The sequence below is a fragment of the Anabrus simplex genome, chromosome 1 (assembly GCF_040414725.1).
Source record: "Anabrus simplex isolate iqAnaSimp1 chromosome 1, ASM4041472v1, whole genome shotgun sequence".
NCBI classification, from domain to species: domain Eukaryota; kingdom Metazoa; phylum Arthropoda; class Insecta; order Orthoptera; family Tettigoniidae; genus Anabrus; species Anabrus simplex.
Window position 1 is genome coordinate 290463419 of NC_090265.1, and position 14817 is coordinate 290478235.

Genomic DNA, 14817 nt, shown 5'->3' on the forward strand with positions numbered 1-14817 from the left:
TCTATGCATTAAATGAATCATCTAATGTAACTAGATTCTCAGAACTGCTATTGTCAAGGTTGGAGTCGTCTGCGTAATCTTCATGACGAATAATACAGTAATAATAATTATGATAATAATAATACAGTAATAATAATAATTCCTGTTTGTTCAAGAAAGACATATCATCGAACGAACTAGAGGGTAAGAAGCTTTTGTTTTATGGTACACGTGCATTCTGGCATAAGTCATAATATAAAAATAGGGTTTGCCTAGTATCTCTCAGCACATATACCAAGAGAATTACTAATATCGACGCCTAAGAACAAGAGGGTAAAAGCAAAATATTGAAATACAATTTTGCCAGAGCATTTCGGTTAAGCCGGGTTCTGGTTAAGCCAGGTTCTACTGTATTAAATATCCTACAAAAATCCTAACAGGAAGACAAAGAGAAGAACAAGCAAGATGCTCCTCTTCCTGTAACAAAATGCTTCCCGGATTTTTTATGCCGTTCTTATTAGACTACTGTTCTTGTTGTTTTGTTGTTCTACCTTGGAATGGTTTAAGAATATTGTTCATTCAGTCTGATGTTAGTTGGATCCACCTGTTCCGGTTGCGTCTGATCAATGATCAGCTGCCTATGAAGGATATTTTACAACATACCGGTAATTTCAACACACACGACGTTTAACCCATAATTATACTAAATTCCTTAAAAAACAGTATCATCCAACCTCGCTTCTTTCCACATGGGATATTCAAGCTTTGCATGATTGACAACATACCACAGTTCCAGTTTTGTTGCTGCCAAACATAGGTGATTAACAAGCACCTTTGGATGAACATACTTTTTACAAACTTTATTAACCTAATGATTCATCCAATAATTGATGAAGATCCAATTTTTGCTTTGAATAATTTTAATTAAATGTAGATAATTTTTATTGTATTCATGTCACAAATTTTGGTTTTATTCAACGTACACATTTTAAACCCATTTACACAGCATCTAAAGAAAAACTTTTTATACAAATTTTTTTAGAATAAGATCATTTTGTGTAGTATTACGTTCAAATGTTAAACTCAAACAAGGCCTTGGACTTGACCTTAAGAGTGTCAATAGACTGAAGATGCCATAAAAGGGCAAAACATGTACATGAAAAGTGTATGTAATTCATGAAGAATTTAATCACTATAAACTGTGAATTGTATTGAATAGGTGGATACAGTAAATTTTATTCTTGAAAGAATTTTACATACCATTTAGTCAAGCAGCTCGTCTCTTTTCTCCCATGTCTTCCCAGCCCAAACTATGCAGCATTTTTGTAATGCTACTCTTCTGTCGGAAATTGCCCAGAACAAATTGAGCTTCCTTTCTTTGGATTTTTTCTCAGTTCTTGAATCAAGTAATCCTGGTGAGGGTCCCATTTGTTCATAACATTTGGAGTAAAGAACTTCTCAAGACGACTATAGCCCGCTTGGTGGCCATGATCATTACGGCATTAAGTCTATAAGGTCTTACACCGTGGTTAGGGTTAGCCAGTTCAAATCCTGTTGGTGGAAAACATGTTAATCATTAGGATGTTGGCCGGGAGGGTAAAAGAGGTAGGTGATGGTATATAATTTCTAATCACTAGACTGCATGCCATGAGCGTGGATTCAATCCCAAACCTCTCCACAATGTTCCTATGGAGTGAAGGCATATGACACCATTGATTGGTGATTCATCCAACAGCAGGCTTCACCCTCTCTATACCTCATTATCATAAACATCCCACATCCAGATAGAAAGACCTGGTGAGCCAAATATGCCCTCGGACACTCCCAGTTCTAAAATCCATATGATAAATTTTAAAAATTTAAAATCAGACAACGTATAGATTTGCCTTACAGCTTGACTGCAATTCAACTGCAGTTCAACATTAGATAGTGGTTCACAGTGCACATTTGTCCAAAGCTCAGTTCTTCATTAAATTTGTACCCCATAACCTCCGTGTCAGCTGTTCTCTTTAATTCTGTTAATCGTAACGGTCGTTATACAAAACTCTGAACAAGAAATGCGGTGAACAGTGATAGAACTACCTGAATCAGGAGGGGTTAAATTAAAATATTCAGGAGAGAGTATTACCACAAATGCTTTAAATGAACATTCACTACCATCATAATGTTTACCTGCCTCTGAAATTCTCTTTATATTCTTGGAACTGATATTTAATTGAGATTTATTGAATTTCTGATCTTATTTCATGTGCAAATATTTGTCTGCTAAAATATCATATAATTATTATTTAGGTATTATGTAAATATCTGGAGAGTAATACTACAGTATAAATTTCAGCATGTGTGCACAAAATGTCAGCCTGGATTCTGTTATATTGCTATACCAAAGTATTTATGAACCTTAAAAGACTGTTGTCTTTGTTGTTGAAATCGTCTATTTTTAACTATAATACAAACTACTTGCACTCCTTTATAAATGTTTCTATTGAACCCCTCTGTCAGCAGCCCTAGTCCTTTCCTATCCCATTGTCACCGTAATATCTATCTGTGTCAGTGCGACATATAGCTGATTGTAATAATAATAATAATAATAATAATAATAATAATAATAATAATAATAATAATAATAATAATAAATGTCTCTTATTGGTTTAGACTGTTTTCCAACACTTGCTTCTCTTCAGTACTGCTTCCATTTTTTTGCAGGATAGAGACTGCAGAAATTTAAAAAAAAAAAAAAAAAGTGAAGAAAAGTGTGCTATAGCATGTTTATAAGACGGTTGGTCCGACTGGCAGATTGCTGCAAAATTAGGGATATCTGAACATGGCATTTGAAGTGACAAAAAGTTGGGCTCTTGCAAAGATAAGAGGAGTACATAGTGGGCGTCCTAAAGAACATCTGCTGCAAGTGAAACAGAAGGCTTATAACTGTGGACATCTGCATTGAAATCAACAAAACTAGAGAACAACCATTGTCAGTGTCGACTGTGAAATATCATTGACACGATGTGTTGTGTGGACGTTGCCAATAAGCCTCTTTGAACACGCTGGCATAAATCTTGGAGAGACAAGAAACAGCACTTGTGAAGATGGTGGGCACCTAAAGAACATCTGCTGCTGAAGATAAACACACCGACATAATCAAGATTTCACTGGGGCAGATGTCGTAAAGATTGTACAATTGACCAGTGGAAATGTATGCTGTGGTCTTGCAAGTAAAAATTTGAGAAAGTTGGGGCAAATTGTAGTTTATTTGTTGACCGTTGTCCAGGAGAAAGAATGCTAGGGGGCTACCTGACATCACCTGTGAAGCATAGATGTGGTAGAATTATGGTTTGGGGTTATTTCGGTTGCAAACAGGTGGGAGACTTAGTGAGAGTGGAAGGTTTCTTGAGGAAGGAGTGGTGCCATCACATTTTATCGAGCAATGCAGTTCCATGTGGAACCATTTGGAAAAGAGTTTGTTCTGCAGCAGGATAACAACCCAAAATGCACGTCAAAACTATACAAGAGGTATATAAGAAAGAATCATCAAGAGTTCTACAAGTAATGACCTGGTCCCCTCCATCACCCAGTTTATCACCCACTGAGTTGTAGGAGCAAACCAGTTGTCAAAATAAACTCGAAAAAGTTAGCGGCCCCTGAGCCAGTTGCTTTCCAAGAAACACTACGAAGCACTGGACCACCTGACCTAGAGGGAAATTGTGACATTGCTTGGAAGAGAATTGAAGAATGGATCACAGACGCTGCGAGCAAGGTCCCAAAAATGAACACTATAGTGAAGCGACAACACTGGATGACTGACGAAACTTTGGCACTAGTTGAAATGAGACTTAACATCTGGCTCACAGTTACAGATCCAGAACAACAAGGACGACTAATGAAAAAACTGAACAGTGATATCAAACATGCTTGTAGAAGAGACAAGAATGAACACATTAAGAAACTGTGTGCAGAACTAGTGGCGCATGTGACCAAAAATCACAGCACAGAACTGTACGACAAGGTAAAATACTTAGCATGAGAGTTTATGCCGAAGACTCAGATTATTAAAGATGACCAAGGGAATATCATCACAAATGCAACGGGCATCACCAAAGTATGGAGAGAAACTGCATCAAGCTGTTCACTGATGACTCACAACCAATGCCAGGTCACCAGAACCCAACAGACTTTGAACCAATGATCCTTAGAGAACAAGTGGAACATGCAATAAAAAAGCTCCGGAACCGGAAAGCACCAGGCCAAGATGGAATCACTGCTGAAATCCTAAAGAACATGGGTGACTTAGGTGTCAACATCCTGCACAAGTTATGTCAGAAGATATGGACATCTGGAAATTGGCCGGACCAGTGGTGCCACTCCGCCTTCGTACCACTGTTCAAGAAAGGTTCTCCACTTGACTGTGCAAATTATCGAACGATAGCCCTCATCTCCCATGTAAGTAAAATCATGCTCACGGTGCTGAACGAGAGGCTGAAGAACTTCTTACTTCCACAAATCTCAGAGGAACAAACCGGGTTTGTTCCAGGCAAAGGAACTCGTGAGCAGATCCTAAACATCCGGCAGCTCATAGAGAAGACAAGGGAATATAATATAAAGATGTTCCTGTGCTTCGTGGACTACAAGAAAGCCTTCAACAAGGTAAAATGGTCAAAGCTCTGGGCTATACTCACTGAGATGGGGACGCCAAGACATTTAGTGTACCTGTACTCTTCGAACACTGCGACAGTGAGAGTTAATGGCGACCTCTCGGACGTCTTTTCTACTTGTGCTGGTGTGCGACAAGGTTGCATTCTTTCCTCCCTCTTATTTAATGTATACAGTGATTATATTATGAGGGAGATTCTCGAGGACTGGAGTGATGGCATCACAGTTGGTGGCAGGAAAATTAACAACCTCAGATATGCAGATGACACCGTGATTATTGCAACAGATGATCATGAATTAGAAACCATCATGCGGAGGCTAGACGAGCGAAGCAGAGAATATGGTCTTGAAATCAACAATAAAAAGACCAAACTGATGATTGTAGACCGTTTTAATAACAACAGACCTGCCATAACAAGAATTGCGGATTATGAGGTTGTCAGTCGCTTCGAGTATCTAGGATCTATTGTCACAAATACTGGAGACTGTGAACCTGAGATCCGCAAGCGCATTGCAATTGCGAGAAATTCAACAGCAAAACTTACTCGCATCTGGAAGGACACCTCCATCACTTCCAAGACAAAACTCACCCTCATGCGAACTCTGATCTTCCCTATCGCGACCTATGCAGCAGAAACTTGGACGATGAAGACGGCGGATCGCCGCAGGATTGATGCTCTAGAAATGTGGGGCTATAGGAGATTACTGCGAATACCATGGACAGCACACCGTACTAATGAATCGATCCTGCAACAGCTCGGCATCAGAACAAGACTGTCGACCCTTATCAACCAAAAACAACTCCGATATTTTGGTCATATTGCCAGAAGACAGGAGGCAATGGAAATACTTATCATAGAGGAAAAAGTCGAAGGCCAAAGACCGAGGACGTGCGCCGTTACGATGGATGGACCAGATCAAGAACTTAACCAGGGTGAGCTTACAGCAAGCAAGTCACCACGCCCAAAGCAGAGACTCTTGGAGGAAGATCACCAAAAGGATTGTCGCGTGATGCCACTACACCCTTACGAAGGGTTGGACTAAGAGAGAGAGAGAGAGTTGTAGGAGGAGGATCTCATTTGTAAGGCAAAACCATTCTGCCAACAGTTGGGAAGATCTCTGGCAATGCCTTTTGGCATGGGGAACTATAATCACAGAGATGTTGGAAAAACTAACCAGAAGAATGCCATGTATTTACCAAGTAGTAATCAGAGTGAAAGAGGGCACATAGAGAAACACACAGTTTGAAAAATGTTGCTATAAAAAGACATTTTTTCCATTATTTTAAGCATAAATTTCTTTACAATGTGCCTGTGTATAATGGATGCTTTTGTGCATTTTCATATAAAATATGTCATTGGAAATATCACTAATCTGCTGCCCAACAAATAATGAGAACTGTAGTTTTCTTAGTGATTTCAAACTTTTTATGCTAGTTTAGATCATTTCATTGGTCTTATTTGTGAAAGGTTAAAAAAGAGGGCCTGTCAAAAAATATTTTCAGTATCTTTGCTGATGATGTATGAGTATTTCTTCATAGTGTAATTATATATATGCTAGTTCTGATAATTTGCTCTTCTCTTGCAGGATCTCCTGCAGCTCCAGTTTGAGGGCATATCTATCATGGATATGTTTGGAAAAGCTAAGGTAAACGTAAACCTTTTGCTCTTTCTTCTCAACAAGAAGTATTATGGGAAAGTTTGACGTACTGTCAGTATTTTTTTTCCTTCTTACCTTGCCTAAAGCAACTCCTTTTCTTTATAGCAAGATCATCATACCATCAACATTTCTCTGGAATTGTAGATTTTTTATCATTTTTATGGTTTTTATTATAACACATTTCTTTTATGTAGCTGAGGAGAGAGAAAGGTATTGAATTTTAATTCATATTGTATATTATGGAAAACTTTCTCTCTTCAAAACTGTTCTTAAATATTCATCCATATTTGGAGTGTCTAAATAAGTTACTACAGTTTCTAAATTATTGTAGGTTTTAACAGTGGATTAGTTTTCACAACTGGGATGTCTATAGGTGTATCCCATCAAGTGGGCCTTGCATTTAGAATGTTTGAAATGTTGACTCTAATTAGGAGACATGTATTCAAGTGCAAATAGTTAGTCTTTTCCTCTGATGGTAGAAAATAGTGTGATGCTATGGCTTGTAAATCTTGTGCCCTACTCTGGGTATCATTCTTTAGTGGTTTCCACAAGAACATGTTAAATTTTTTATTTGTCCTACAGGATGCAACCTTTCAAATAATTTTGAGCTACAGCATTCTGTCACAGAATTGAAAAACGTGTGAACAGCCAAAATATCCAGGATTAACTTGCAAATAATTTATTGATCCAGAAGTGAGAATTACAAAGCTCTGGGAATTTTAAACAATGGTGATAATTTTCCCAAGAAAACATAAAAATGATAGCAAAATCATATAAAATTATGTCCACCATCATATTATTGTGAAAATATTCAATGATTATATGTTACTCTGTGTAACTATTTCCTATTGATACTGATGTGCAATTTTTGTGTATTTTGGCTTAAAGATCATTGTCAACAGGTATAATTCAAGCCAGTTTGCTAAAGTGAATATATATCCATAATTATCCTGTTAACTCTTTAAATCGCTTACTGTAAGATTGCTTTTTTAGAATCTATATATCCTCATGTGCTAATTTTAATAATTCTTCCTATATACTGTCTTATCAAAGAAGCATGCTGTAATTAGATAAGGTTGTGTTACGGACATACCTGTACCTGAAAATTGGTTTTATTCTCTAAAATGGAAAAGATAGGTGGATAAATATATCTACTTTAAGTCTTAGATATAATGATTCTTATATTTTACTTTTAAACAATTTTCCAACTTTTAAGGTGGTTTTGCCACATTCTTGTATGAACTATTTTTCTATTTGTATATACATAGAATTCATGGAAAATAATGTTGCATATGAAATCGCTTTATACAATTATCATTAATATTATCTATATATTCTGTACCTATGTAATATTTATTTAAAACAATGGATAGTGAGGGTCAGTTGTGTATACAAGTTAGTTACTGCTGCTGTAATTGTGAACTGGATTATGTCCATTACGTGAGTTATGAAATATATCAATAAGTAGGTCTTTATTGACAGTTCTGAGAATGCATAATGTATTTTTCTGTGTTAGATCATTTTTCATATTCTTCATTTAGGAAAATTGCAAACAATTCCTAGTGTTTTAAGTGTATTGGATTCTTCGATCCACTTTCAGCACACTATTCCTTGATGACCAAAAATAAATTAAAGTACTCTGATCTGAGAGAATGTTGAGAAAAGGCTACTAGTATTTGCAGACTTGTTTATCTCTACTAACTGTATGAAGTGTATCCAAGTGGATGTGAAGAGTGAACAAGCTTGTTGCATATAACATGGAGTTCCAGCCCAGATTGATGGTGTTTGGAAAAATTCCTAGGTCACCAAATCTTGCATTTCAGCATTTAAAATTACTCGTGTGCACACACAAAGTGTTAACCGTCTGTATAATTCTGTCATAGGTTGGTTTCTACTTTAATTTGCCTTTGGTCTTTTTGTTATTAGAAATATTTATCCTGTTGTTGACCATGATAGTGTAACCTAGTGATGACAATAGAGCATTGAAATGAACATACTTTCCCCAGTAGTAGCCAAGCTTTCATCAAACAGCAGAAGCTATTTAGTGATGATTTTATTAACAAATTATTCAATATTTTATGTTAATCCAAGAAAATGCCTTTGAATAAATATTGACTTGCCTTCACTCATGTTAGGCAGCTGTGAATTATATTACCATGGAGTGTGGATTTCTGGAGAATTGGATGCACATTCCTCCCATCTAAAGTTGATTAAACCGGGCGAGTTGGCCTTGCGCGTAGAGGCGCGCGGCTGTGAGCTTGCATCCGGGAGATAGTAGGTTCGAATCCCACTATCGGCAGCCCTGAAAATGGTTTTCCGTGGTTTCCCATTTTCACACCAGGCAAATGCTGGGGCTGTACCTTAATTAAGGCCACGGCCGCTTCCTTTCAATCCTCGGCCTTTCTTATCCTATCGTCGCCATAAGACCTATCTGTGTCGGTGCAACGTAAAGCCCCTAGCAAAAAAAAAGTTGATTAACATCTTATTTTGCTGTCAGGGGATCTGATTAGTGTTGAAATTTTTTTTGTGAAAAGCTACCAAAACATTAATAGGCGAAGGGAGGGTGATGACTAAGTTGAATTACACAAGATTTTTATCTTTTGTTGGTGGTGGTCATTATTTTAAGAGGAGGTATAACTGGGCAGCCATTATCCCTTTATAGTTTCCTTTTGAAATAGGAAATATTCTCAAGAAATTTTGCCTTTATCGTGGAGGAGGTAAGAGGCATAGAGCTGATTATCCCAATCCTTTCAGTATTAGTGTCTTGTCAGACAGGAAAGATCAAAAGGGGTCTGTGGTTAGCAAGTATTGCTTTAGGGATCAAATCAAGACTTGTATTTTAGAATTCAATAAATACTATCTTCATGCATAATTTGAACATAGGTGAAGATTTTGTAAACCACCTAGCCTTCAGAATCCAGTAATGACTGAGAAAGTTTAGAAGGAAAAGTTAAATAGGAGCTTATAAGCATATGTGATCTTTGCTAGGTTTTGCTCGGGACTTGAAGTTGTCAGTTGTGAGTAACCATGAAGTATGTTTAATTGGTGGGCAGTGTAAATTTTGCTACCATGACATGGACCAGGAGTAAAGTAAAACGTTCTTTCATACGACTGTGTATTACAAAGTTGCCTGTCATATTATTAAACGACCATATTCTAGATTTCTATTTTTTTACTTTTGGGAAAGATTTATAAATAATTTTACTTCCATATTATTAGTGAAAACACCAGTAAATGCACATATTAATAATGCTATGGGATTATTTTTAAGGGTGAGTTACAATCCCTTTTTCTCTTTTTAATGAAAGGTGGGTAGACTGGGATATATTGTGCATAGTCTGCAGATACCTGGCATATTGTTTGAGAATTATTGCTTTTGTAGGAACAATGGCAGAATGGTGAGGTAAAGGCTAGTTAAGAATAAAACTGTGATTATTAGCTGGATAATGGGAGATGAATGGAGGAAGGCTACATTACCTAGGCCGGGGTTCCCAATGAGCCCCATGGGTGTGTTTCGAGAATTTTAGCAGTTTACATCATTGCCTTTCAAAAATACACTTGTTACAAATTTTTTATTAAAACTAGTATTTACATAGTTCTTAGATCATTTAATATTATCTGGAAAAGTTACAACTAAAAATGACCCTTTCAAATTAAGCAAAGCGACTAATGTCAAAACATAGAAAACCGTCGGAAGTGCTTTCTGGCATGAACAAATTAGGTTTCTTTGTTGTAACACTTTTGGAGGTTGTAAAGGTTGAAATTAGCTATACATCGATGGCAAAATCTCAAAAATGCATAATTTTTTAGTTGTAACTCTTTCGTTCTCAGCCATCAATTTGTTGCTTGTATTTAGAAGAATGTACCTACTTGCATGCTATCATCGTTCTATCTACAACAATGGATGTCTGAAGGGCATATGACATATATGTTAGGCCCCTTTAAGCAACAAGCATCTTAAGTGGATATCTGAGATGACCAAATTGTGAAGTAATTGAGTAAAAGTAATCAAATTACTTGTAATGAATTTTTGCTTGCAATAGTTACTTTTTACAAAATGTAAATTTTCTTCTACTTTACTTCTTAAAATAAAATGGTAATTGTTACATTCTAGTAATATATATTTTTTTAGAATTTGCTTTACTTCGCACCAACGCAGATAGGTCTTATGGCGACGATGGGATTTTTTTTAAAGAAGGAAGCCATACTTCCCAGTGTCGACTCAGTTAAATGTAACTTAAAAACTCTTCAGTCTCTTGAACACACAGGTTAAATATGAATATTATACTACAACATACGTGGAAGAAAACATTATTAAAGAAGAAATAAAATACACACTATTAAACAAAGATTGACATGTTTCGTTCTTAAAATAACATCATCAGATTCTATCAAGTCACACTCAAATATTTTGAAATAATATATATATATATTTAACTCTGTTCAATATTTAGGAATGCAAATTCTAGAGCTTATCTTAATAATGCCTTGCTTTATCTCCACTCCAGCATTAAATGCCTTTTAAAAACAAAACATACCGGGCTAGTTGGCCGTGCAGTTAGGGGCGTGCAGCTGTGAGCTTGCATCCAGGAGATGGTGGGTTCAAACCCCACTGTCAGCAGCCCTGAAAATAGTTTTCCATGGTTTCCCAGTTGCACACCTGGCAAATGCTGGGACTGTATCTTAAGGCCACGGCCGTTTCCTTCCCACTCCTAGGCCTTTCCTATCCCATCGCCGCCATAAGACCTATCTGTGTTGGTGCGACGTGAAGCAAATAGCAAAAGAAAAAAAGAAACGCGACGGGAAAGTCACCAAACATCTTTTCTCATATGGAGACTGGGTTAGGATATCTTCATTGTAATGTTAGGCCCCCTTGCCTGCCATCAGTCACAATCAGGTTGGGGAGTTTTCATTATAATGGCAGACACTCACTCTCCACCTATCTTTTTCATCCTCAGAAAGACCGTCTTAGTAGTTTTCCCAACTGAAATGAACATAGGTCATTACAATGACGTCAGTAGGAATAATGCGATTACAAGCAATGATTTTATATGAAATACTGAATTAAATGAAAAACCAGACATCTTCTCACTTTTAACGAACAGTACTACACTGTCGATCTAACAGTCCAAAGTTCCAGAGCTGGAATGACCAAGCCGCAGACAGCCATGATCCGTGAACACACTTCGTCTTATTTCAGCCGGGTGGGGGTGTCAAATAGTGGAGACTCCCAGGTTATAAACTACGCCCTTTTACTAATCTGTTTCCTAGGAGTACCTGATGGGTCAGAAAATCTCAGTTCACTACACAGGCGGCGGAAAAATCTTCCGACTTGGAGGTAAATTTTTCCTACTCAATTTAATAAAATAATAAAATAAAATAATAAAAGTAAAGAGGAAGAAGCTTTTCTTAAGAAACGGCTATTTACAGGGTTGAATTTTGAGAATTGTAGTGCTATAATTTGGAATAGGTCTAAATTGTAATTCTAGACCAGGTACTACTACTACTGCTACTACTACTACTACTACTACTACTACTAAAGTTAGCCTCTGCCTTAAGTATGCACACTGCTCATTCAAACCAGCGCATCAGAGTAGGGATCAATAGCTGGAATACTGTGATGAACCAGTCTGTTACATACCGGCAGTATCAGAAAATGCATGAACCAGAGGAATGGCATGCTAAAGAAGAAAGTTTTACAACTCCCCAGCTATTTCCCGCCAATATTCAGTTGGGCTGTTATACACGGTATGCAGCAGTAATCCCATCCATCTGAGTTGAGTGGCAGCATAAGAGACAACGAACATCACAACAAACAATGGTCAATGTAATGTTATTGTTGATCAACGTTACGTGCTTTCAATATTGTAGGCCTTCAGATTTAGTTTTCTTCCGACTCTGAAATACCACTCTTATCATAGTCGGTACTGTAAAACTGAATAAAACATAAATGGTCGGAAATTGCTCTATAACTTTTGTTATGTAGTACTTTTCAATAGGACCAATAACGTAGGTATTTAACACGTTGACGACGGCGTATTGTTTTCCGAGTTTATTCATTAGGAACGAAGAGAAAAATCAGAGATACTTGAACTGTAATGGATATATTACATACTATTACACATCTTAAATAGAGCCTATAGGCGTTAGGGTGCACTGTGTGCACTGTGTGCTGAGACCGCCCGGCGGGTCTCATCGTCCACAAGTAACGCACGGGGTTCGCGCGCACTCTGTGACCCGCCGGCGACCTCACTGAAATTGGCGGTCTTTATGCAGCATTGTCTGTTTTGATCGAACGTAGTGTTGTGAAGCAACATGTTAAATGTGTGTCTATTCTTATATTTGTACATATTTTCTTCATATAAAATGATTTGAATAATGGAACAAGTATATTGAATAATTTCTTAATTATCCTAGCTCCTATGTACGCCCTGCATGTCCCACTGTATACAAAGTTAGTTTGCCTTACGTAGAGACGAAACAGAAAGGACGAAAGCATAATCTGTGAACGGCGCGCGATACTCCAGTATGTATAATGTGTCATGAGACCGCCGGCGAGTCTCGCCGTCCAGAAGTAAAGAGTTGGCATGACCCGCCGGCGGGTCTCATAGTCGCCAAAGTGTTAAAAATTAAATTTTAGGTGCTTTCCCCTAAACTACAAATTCATCCAGGGTGAACAAAATTGTTTATAACTTAGACTGTATATTTCTTATTCCCCGACTCTATATACCGACTTTCATTAAATTCTATTAACCCATTTTCTCGTGGCTTGGCATTGATATGGACTTGGCAACAAAAATACAAATTCATGAATATCTGTGTTATCAAAGCCGGTACGGTAACAATGTATTACATAAATGATCGGAAATGTAATACTATATAACTTATGTATAGGACCACTAATAATATAAATATTTGAGAATTAAACTTTAGGCTTTCCCCTAAACTACCATTTCACTCAGCGTGAGTAAAATTATTTATAGCCTAGATTGTAGTGGCTCATCCCCCGACTTCACTTACCAATTTTCATTCAATTCTTTTCAGCAGTTTTCTCGTGATGCGTATGCATACATACATACATACATACATACACACACACACAGACAGACAGACAGAAATTACGGAAAAGTAAAAATTGTATTTCCTTGTTGCTGTGGACATGACCGATACAGAAATACTATTGTTTTCAAATTCGGAGCAATGTACAGATAAAACTTTTATATGTTTATAGATATTATTGACAACAAAATATAGACTAAGTGGACTGCCATTAATGTATTAACAGACTGAGGGGCAACTTGTTCATATTTTGTTTTTAATCTACTGTCTACTCTGCACACCCAAAGATTTTTAAGCACGCGGCACCACTGCTAAAAGCTTAGGGAACCAATTTCATGTGGATACTAAAAGTATGGTATCTTAACTTTGCCCTGCAGCTTAGTCATAACTTATTATTAATACAGACTAAGAAGGAAAAATAGGGGTTGCCTGGCCGAGGCGGTAAAGGCATGTTCGGTTCACCCGGAAGGACACGAGTTCGATTCCCCGTCAAACTCCAGTAATTCCAGAACCGGAAAAGCCTAAAGAACTTGAATACTTTCAGTTCTTGTGTGATAATATTAATTCAGTTCATTTAGTGAGTTTTACCAGCAAATGAGATCATGCATTCGTAATTCAAAACCCATGTTAATGTGTTAATGTTGCATTAAGTTGCTGATGCTAACCAGCTTTTGATATTATTTTGCAAGGGAAAAAAAGTGTGCAATGTTTTAATTACAAAGGTTTGGGAAAGACAAAAAAGGAATATTATGATACATTTCATCAAGGTGCATTTTTTTGTGGACTTTTCTGTTCATTTTCAATCAAGAGGAATAGTCTGCTGAGACTGGATTGTCACAAGTTTAAATAAACTGAACTGTAAGATATGAATGTATACAGAAATTTATTATACTTGTATTACTTTATTTATTGTATACATATATATTCTTCTGCTCTTTATCAAATACTATTGTAAACTGTCTGATTTTATAACTTGTATTACATGTTTGAAATAATAGTGAACTGCATTATACATAAAGATATATTTTTAACTAAAAAAGTACTGTATCAATACAGATTTATTAAAATACATTTTATAAAATATTTTGTATTGCAAAGAGAATTTCCTTCTATTTTACATTTTTGTAAATTTTTGCTTTAATAAAGATATTTTTACAATTTATTTGCACATTTCTTGCTCCCAAATACCATGCTATTTTGGTATATACTGAACCCATAATTCTACGATGAGAATTTTTTTTTTCTCAATATTTATTTCAAATAAAAGTTACTTGTTTGAGAGCGGCCATGTTTGCATTTCATGAGTCTGACTACTGTCTCATGGGAACGAGCCGACCGCAAGCTCGTGAAACGCCGGGACACTTCGGTGGACTTCGAATATTCAACAATTTTTCAAATTCAAGGAATTCTTCGTAACGAGAGATTTTGGCAACACAGTAAATCCAGAAATAAAGAATCTAAATTATTCTT

The 14817-nt window shown here is 36.7% G+C and overlaps 1 protein-coding gene across 1 annotated transcript in view; it reads left to right on the plus strand.

The window, feature by feature from the left end:
• LOC136864220 (ras GTPase-activating-like protein IQGAP1) overlaps positions 1-6481 on the plus strand; it is a 565781-nt gene extending 559300 nt beyond the window's left edge. The window contains exon 37 of the mRNA XM_068226153.1: positions 6217-6481. Coding sequence (XP_068082254.1) covers positions 6217-6333 — 117 coding nt within the window. The 3' untranslated portion in view covers positions 6334-6481. The remainder of the gene's footprint in view (positions 1-6216) is intronic.
• The last annotated feature ends 8336 nt before the right edge of the window (positions 6482-14817 follow it).